This window comes from Myzus persicae, unplaced genomic scaffold (assembly GCF_001856785.1).
Source record: "Myzus persicae strain clone G006 unplaced genomic scaffold, MPER_G0061.0, whole genome shotgun sequence".
NCBI lineage: Eukaryota > Metazoa > Arthropoda > Insecta > Hemiptera > Aphididae > Myzus > Myzus persicae.
The window spans coordinates 273,537-282,270 of record NW_019103604.1 but is presented as its reverse complement, the minus strand read 5'-3'; the positions used below and the strand labels follow the sequence as shown (position 1 = coordinate 282,270).

Sequence of the window (8,734 nt, the reverse complement as noted above, 5' to 3'; positions counted from 1 at the left end):
CACGCAACCCTCGTCAAAAGACCCTACCAAAAGATCAGTACTGTCGGACCTTGCTCGAACGTTTGACCCATTAGGGTTACTCTCGCCAACTACATTTTGGATCAAGCACTTTATGCAGTGTTTGTGGATTTCTGGAATAAAATGGGACGATCCCTTACCATCCGACCTTTTCACGCTATGGAAGAAGTATCAGTCGGAACTTCATTTAGTTAACACGCTTGTCATTCCTCGTCGCATTACTGAAGATTGTGCTATCTCAGTCCAGCTGCATGCCTTTTCGGATAGTTCTCAAAAGGGATACGCTGCATCAGTCTATCTCCGTGTCGAAACTGCGACTTCAGTACGTTGTCATTTTGTTACAGGCAAGACCAGAGTCGCACCTCTAAAACATGTTACCATTCCCCGTTTGGAACTATGTGGAGCCGTTCTTGCAGCACAACTTCTTCGTTACACCGTCTCAACGTTTCAAGATCGTCTACATATCGATAAACTAATTGCATGGACTGACTCTACCACAGCCCTTGCTTGGATTCGATCGTCACCGCATCGTTGGACGACTTTTGTTGCGAATCGTACAAGTCAAATACAAGAGTTGACATCTCCATCTATTTGGAGACACGTTCCAACTCTCAGCAATCCCGCTGACTGTGCATCTCGTGGATTATATCCGTCAGCTCTCATAAATCATTCCCTATGGTGGACTGGCCCACCTTTCTTATTAAAACCTCCAGATCAATGGCCAGCTTTTCTCTACGTTCCTCAAGATGCCAGCGATACAGTGCCTGATATTGAGGTTAGAAAATCTGTTGATGTATTCATGACCGTAAGTTCTTCCGCTACAAAATTACTAGATCGCTTTTCGTCGTTAGACAAAATCATTCGAATTATTGCATACTGTTTACGCGTCAGAAATGTTAAAAAACCGGAACAACAAACCACATCAGTTCTGAACGCGGATGAAATACATCACGCCTTGTCTGCTCTCATTTTTTCTGTACAACAATCCGTGTACCAGGACGAAATCGTACTACTTACGAAACACTTACCCTGCTCCAAACCACTGCGTAAATTGGACCTATTTATTGATCACGCTGGATTTCTCAGAGTGGGCGGTCGCCTTCAGAATGCCGACCTTCCATATAAGCAGAAACATCCGCTTCTCCTACCGTCACATCATCGATTGACAGATCTGCTCATTGACCACCACCATTGCAAATTGAAACACCCCGGTCCGTCTGCTCTCCAAACTCACTTACAACGAACGTTTTGGATCCAGTCATCCCGGCAAGTAATCCGTTCACGTTTGAGGCATTGTCTTGCATGTTTCCGTACGAGGCCACAATCCGTTCAACCAAAAATGGCTGCGCTTCCTAAGTACCGCGTCCAACAAATTAAACCCTTCGCCATCACTGGTGTAGATTATGCTGGACCAATTACTTTAAAGAGTCATGTAGGACGAAAGTCAAGTTCAAAGTTGGCCTATATATGTCTGTTTGTCTGCACAAATACGAAAGCGGTTCACTTAGAATTGAGTTCTGATTTGTCAACAGAAACATTCCTATTGGCTTTAACACGTTTCACATCTCGTCGCGGTCCAGTGAATGAAATCCACAGCGATAACGGTACAAACTTTGTTGGAGCATCACGCCTGTTGAACCCAATACAAACGTTAACCAACTCACAATCATTCCAAACTCGCGTACGTGCCTATCTGGCCACATCCAGCATAATATGGCATTTCAACCCCCCTTCGGCTCCTCATTTTGGGGGATTATGGGAAGCCGGAGTGAAATCCACAAAGTCACTTATTCTTCGCTCTATTGGACTCCATAAGTTAACGGCTGAAGAGTTCATGACACTTTTAACCCAAGTTGAAGCTACGCTAAACTCGCGGCCACTATGTGCCTTAAGCAATGACGTATCAAATTTCGACGCTCTCACACCAAGCCACTTCTTAACACTGGAACCATCTACGTCTCTTCCAGACCCCAACTTAGACAACGTACCACTATCAAAACTGACTCGTTGGCGTCTTATATCAGATATTCATCGTCACTTCTGGTCTCGCTGGAAGAATGAATATCTCACTACACTTCAGGTTCGTTCAAAATGGTGCTCCAACGGGAAACAGTTGAATGTTGGCGATCTCGTTCTTATTCGAGAAGTCACACATCCACTACAATGGTCAGTGGGAAGAATTCGTCAACTTCATCCAGGTTCAGACAGAATAACCCGGGTTGCAACAGTGGATACTGCCACCGGATCTTTTATTCGCCCAGCTGTTAAACTGTGCCCCTTTCCATCCTTTTGAAGATTCCTTCAAAGTGGGCGGTGATGTTTGCGCTGTGCGCGATAAGGCCGCGTTTAATAAATTATCATTATTAAAAATATTATTATAATTGTTATGCAACTTATATTATGCAATAAAATCTAATTTGTTTTATATATATCATCCTCATTAAAATATTATTATAATTGTTTATATGCATGACCCTCATTATAATAATATTATTTATTTTATTTTTGTATAGTATTTAATGCATGTTATTATATTATTTGTGCGTTCATCGGTGATTGCACTATGGGGGTTTCGCGCTTTCTGTCACAGAACACGAGACCGGTCCGGTGTAATCGCCGATGAACCAGGTATAAAAGGCCTAACGACACGACCATTTGTATCATTCTTCGTCTTTCCGAACTCGTAGCAAGACCCACCCGGGCAGACTTGCGCGATTAGGAAAGACGAACTCCCCACACCTTCTCGGACGGTTTGTGGATCGGTCAAATGTTGCAATAGTCGGAGTTATTCTGGCATTGCATCGATCGGTACACCTACCCTATGGTGCAATAGTCGGAGTAATTCCGGCATTGCATCGGTCGACACACCGCCTGACAAGGCTCCTCCCCCGTCGTATCGATAGTGCGCCCAGTGCCCCGTCGTGTCGTTAGTCCGCCCAGTCGTAAAGTGTGTTCATTCAGAACTTTTTAAAATATATTATACAACTAAACAATTGCTGTTTTATTTTCGTTATTCAGGGGTTCTTAACACCCCTACCCTTAAATGGAACTAGGGGCTTAATAGTCCCTATTTTCCTTTACATAAATTAACTTAAATGTTCAATTATTTTCTGAAAGCTCGGTTTCTGCAAGATCCGGCTTGTACATTTTCATATTATTCTTTCTAACTTTGAATATAATGAAAGTATTTAATATAATGAGGCAACTAATAAATATATTACTATGTGTACATCTATTATCATAGAACTTGGAGGTTCTGAGGGTAGTTTTTCTAAAGTATTTAATTTTTGTAAGCTGTGTGTGAATTCAGTTAGATCTTTTATGATCTGTACATTTATAATACTTTGGGGTATTAGTGAATTTAATACTTTTGTAAAAGAGTGTTTGACATTAAATTTAGAATTTTCTGGAACTAAATCAGCATAAGTGTTTGCTCTTATGTGTTTAGAGGGTAATAATAATGTTTTATCCGTGTGTATGTTACATGCTGTGATAATAGTCAATCGACCTACACCATAAATCTAAAAAGTAAATGTTCTGGCTGGATTTTCGTAGTATATTGTTATTATATCAGATTGTGTGTAGAATAACCAAGAATTTGATTGTGGGAGTCGGTTCCACACAGATGCATTCGTTGTCACAAATTTTATATTACAAGTATCGGGGAAGTTCTGTGGTTTTGACATTAGCGAAATTTCGCATATGTTTGACTTAGATTTATGATTGATCGGTTGACTATTTTTACATATTGTATATGATTGCACCTCCCTGCACATTTCCCATTGCTTATTTGTCAACGAGAAAAACTTTTGCGTATCATAACTAGTTGCTATAATCTCCATACTAGGGTCAATTAAGATAAGGCTCTGGCTGTCGTTTATAATAGGTAACGGAATTACTTTATAGGCATTGAAATCAATGGTTTGTACTAGCGGAATTTGTGTTACAAATATAAGGTATTGACCTTTATGACAAATTGTTATTTCCGAAATTTTTATGAAATCAGAAATAGATTCTGTTTTAATCTCAAGTGGGAAAGTCGTCCCTATTGGAATGTTTGCCTTGATTTCACGAAGTTCTGTTAACCTACGTTGGGTGTGTAATACACTGGTGTGTAATTTTCCATGTAAGGCAGAATCAATTATTGCCAAAAGAGTTTGTGTCTCATATGCGTATTGGTTCAGTTGGACTTCGAAAAAGAGAGTTTGTTCTAATAGCGCTGTTCTGATCTTTATTTGATCAATGTCCTTTGCATTTTTCTTAGCTTGTTCGCTTAGTAGCTGAATGTTCTGTTCAAGTTTTTTTTATCAAGTCTTATTCTGTGGTAACATTTTTACAGTATGTATATACACGTAAAGATATATTGGCGTTGCATATGCTTGAGAAGAGTAGCTAAACAGCAGGAAAACTCGACCATACAAAATTTAGTTTTATTAATCTACCAATTGTGAAATTTAAAGTAACACTATATATTATAATAATGACATGTGCACGTATTAAAAAAAAGAGGTTCAATGCAGTGTTACTAACTACATAACACAATATGGAATAATCATGCTTTATCAAATAAAACGATGTTTTTAGTACATTTAATTAGAAATATTAATATAGATAAATCTATAATAAATATGCATTATATTAAATGTTAATTATGTATAACAACATGAAAACATCTTAAATAAAGTACGAATTTAGTCACACTTAACTATAATAAATAAATTTAGATAACTTTATTATGATAAGTGTATTATTTAACTGATCTCAAGCAACGTTGAACAAAACTCTACAGGCTCAATTTTATCTGCACCTATAAAATGAAAATAATAGAATTAAATACATTTTTTTAAATTGAATATAATCATAGAACCAATTATTGGTGCATATTTTATTTGGTGTATTTTAATTTTATATTTTGTCAGATTTGTGTATTATAACTAGTCTAATAATTAATACCTTCTTTGATTTTCTTCTTACAGCTCACTATAAACTGGTACATATAACCTGAAATATAATATGCATTAGATTCAGGTAGGTATTTATTATTATTTTATTAGCAAAACATTTTTCATTTAAATGCATACAGTAATAAATATACATGAATTGTAAATGCTTTACAATTTAAATATTCATTTTATTAAAAAATAATATTTTAAACAATAATTTATTATCATAGTAGGTTTTCATAAGCTAAAAAAATAGTTATGTGTGAGCTAACCTTAAACTACACATATGGGTTGAAAAAATAAGATATAATTACTCTCAAAGTCAAAAGAATCTATTGATATAACTTTTACTATAAAAACGGTAAAGTAGTTTTTGAGTCTATAAACTTCGGTTAAACTAACATACTATTTAGCTGTAAAGTGTAAAAGATGACTTCAAAAATGAAAAAATAAAAAACACAGTATTATAATTTAGCCATCTAGGTATTCTTGGTTTTAGTGTATAGTGTATCTCAGTTCACGGAAAATCGGCGTCGGTGGTATTCTCTATTTCTCTGTATGAGCTAATTTAGCCCAGATGAACAATTTGACTGTGGTAGCTAGGAGTAGCATCTGGTATACCTACGTATACGTAAAGAGTGGTTAAACTACTCTAAATTTTTTTGATATCTCTGAAAACAATTTGAAATTTTCATAAAATGCAAGTATTTGTTGAGTTTGTAATAATGTACAAGCAAACATTAAACTCTCATGTTTATTTTAAAATATAATTTCTTTATTCGAGGCCATTGAATGATTTAATAAATACTTTTACTTCATGTTCCCGAGTGAACCAAATGGCAACTATTTATAATATAAATTAAATTCTTCGTGTGAGAACCTTGGCTAACATTTTCAATTTGTTTTTTGTATGTACCTGGCACCCGCCGTTTTTCCACAATTGAAATTCCCGAATGAACTTTTTCTCGAATGATATTTAAACTATTTTGAACCGAAAATCCAAAAACCCGAAACCTCTTTTTCCCGAACGCCTTTTTCCCGAACACCTTTTTCCCGTCAGTTATTGTTCCCGAAATGAAAAATTTAAAAAATTTAAAAACTAAATTTATGAGGAGCTTTTTATTACATTATAATATGTCCACTATTTTCACACAAGTATGCTCCCGGGAACACACAAACAACATGATGTTCATGGCACAGTTGCTTTGCCATTTGTCTGTGCACTTTTGTCGTCAAAGGAAACTGTTCAGTATGCCTCTCTGCTCAGAACAGTACTATCTTCTTTTAACGAACACTTGATTGTTTGTGAACCGGCTAAGATCATGACCGACATTGAAAAAGCCATAATCAGCGCCTGTGAAGATGTATATCCGAATTCTCCTCTCAGTTGTTGCTGTTTTCATTTCGGCCAATCAGTTTATCGACAAATCCAGTGTCCCGGTCTTCAAATCGCATACAACCACCCCGACGATCGCTCATTGAAAATGTACACTCATATGATGTTAGCGTTGACATTCTTACCTTTGGCTGAAGTTCCTCGCATTTTTTCGCTCTTGAAAATTATGTGCCCGAAGATCTTTGTACCAATTTTAGAATACTTCGAAAAAAACTATGTGGTTGGAGTAACAGCTCTAGGAAGAAGACGATGGATTTTTCTACGTTATCCTCCAAAAATTTGGAATCAGAATCAAGCAGCTCTTATTTTTTCACATAAAACAAATAATGTAAGCGTGGGGTGGCACAATTGCTTCCAGATCGTGATTGGAAAACATCACCCCGACCTTTACTCTGCTCTCAGTGAGTTCCAAAAAGAACAAGCTGATGTAAAGATAATGATCACGGTCTAGGGCGAAAAGTAAGAGCTCAGCCAAAAAGAAAATTGAGTGCATTTCAAAACCGAATTATGTCCATTACTGCTGATCTTAATGCATACCAAGAGTTACAATATTTCTAGGGGCAATCGCGCATAATATTGTTTTATAAGTAATAAATAATATATTTTTAATTTAGTTTTTATATGTATTTATTTATTTTATTATTATAAATAAAGGCCTCGGCAACATGTCATTGGCCGCTTTATATGTATTATAATTTATCGATTTTAAAATACCTATTTAATTATAACAGTATAGTATGTTATTAATGATTATTAATTTTTATTTTTTATAGTATGTATTATAATTTATTGATTTTTATCGATTTTATATTGATTCGGATGAAAGGTGTTGGGGAAAAAAGATTTAGGGTTTACAAAACGGGTTTTACTTCCGGAAAAAATACCAGTAACCGTTATTTGCTTAACGGGAGATAACTGGGTAGCGACATAGGAATAAAACCACTTGCTAACTCCTAGTTTTGTATCACTAACTGGAACTAATCCCTCTGCACGACTGCACCTTGACTGTTAGCTAACTATGTAATAAATTGAATTTATTTTAACAAGACACAAAATTAAATTAAATATATTTTTAATTGACAAGAATGTATTAGGAATAAACCTTCAATTATAGTTCATGACAATAATACGATTTGGTTGGTGGTATTTAAGCATTTATTTTTAGTGTCAACAGTTCAACACTGAATACAATTGTCTTCCAATTTCCGATTTCAGTCCTTTGCAAGGAATACACGTGATGGCCAATTTTAGGGAAATTGAAGTACGACAATTAATGTTAAAGGTCTATGCGTATATTTCTTATTACCTTTGAAGGTAAGCTATATGTTGACAAAAAAATTAACTTATTCCAACCCTAGAAGACGCTAAAAGTTGACACAAATATAAATCACTCATCCATTGTATTGGGTTAATTACATTAAATTGAGGCAATCAATAATATTAGCCGATAAATTCTCAATGCTTTCCTTGGATTCTGCCGAAATCGTTGATTTATAACAAATATATTATGTATCATTTTTATATTTTACTGCACACAATATATAGTGGAATATAAGAGTAATAAGTATAAACAATGATATACTGTCAATTTTTTTTTAATAAACAAAGATCTAGGCTAAATACTTACCATCACCGACCTTCTTTTTTAATTCTTCATCATCCATTTCGCCTGTAATGAGTAATGATAATATAATGTTTGAAATTACAACAATTTTTTATAATATATTACAAATTATCAGCTGAGGTATGATAAATAAACTAGCTATTCCTGTGCACTTGATTGCCATTTTAACATACTTGCTAAAATGTCTACAAACACATTTAACTCACACTTATTGTTTTGCATTTTTTCACATACATGTGTGTCAAAATTATAATCTGGATATGTATCGTGATTCGTGACACATTATTCTTTTGTGTTTTAGTTTTTTTTTTGGTTCCATTCTTTCTCAGCAAAATTTAACTAAAATCATTAATTTCCTCAGATATATTTTGGCAGACTCCGTGTGAATGTGTAATCCACATAAGAAGAATATAGCAGTCAACCTGTTAATTGATAGCACATCTTAAATCTTTAAGGATTTCTTTAATTGGTGATCTATCGAATTTTGCAATCCCAGTCCACCTCTGCTAATCTACATTATGTTTCCATCTACCTTACCTTCTATTATCATAGATTATATAACAACAAATCAAACTTTGTCTACAACCAATCAATGAACCGGCCAACAAGATACCATAAAATATGGCCTGGAAAAAAAAGTGCTCTCTGAAAAAATATAGAGACCACAATGATGAATCTCCCGTGCTTCCAGTTTACCACTTTGCTCACCGCCTTGCACTGAGTTAAGCCTCGTCGCTGGGAATTATCAAAGTA

General features: G+C 35.2%; 1 protein-coding gene across 1 annotated transcript; it reads left to right on the top strand.

The window, feature by feature from the left end:
• Positions 1 to 112: 112 nt before the first annotated feature.
• On the top strand, positions 113 to 2,311 carry LOC111034910. Its single transcript, XM_022316337.1, has one exon. It carries the CDS (start codon positions 113 to 115, stop codon positions 2,309 to 2,311), a length of 2,199 nt encoding a protein of 732 aa, XP_022172029.1.
• The last annotated feature ends 6,423 nt before the right edge of the window (positions 2,312 to 8,734 follow it).

What these genes read in the sequence shown, in the direction of transcription:
- LOC111034910 (XM_022316337.1), top strand. Translation starts at nt 113, where the DNA reads ATGCAGTGTTTGTGGATTTCTGGAATAAAATGGGACGATCCCTTACCA.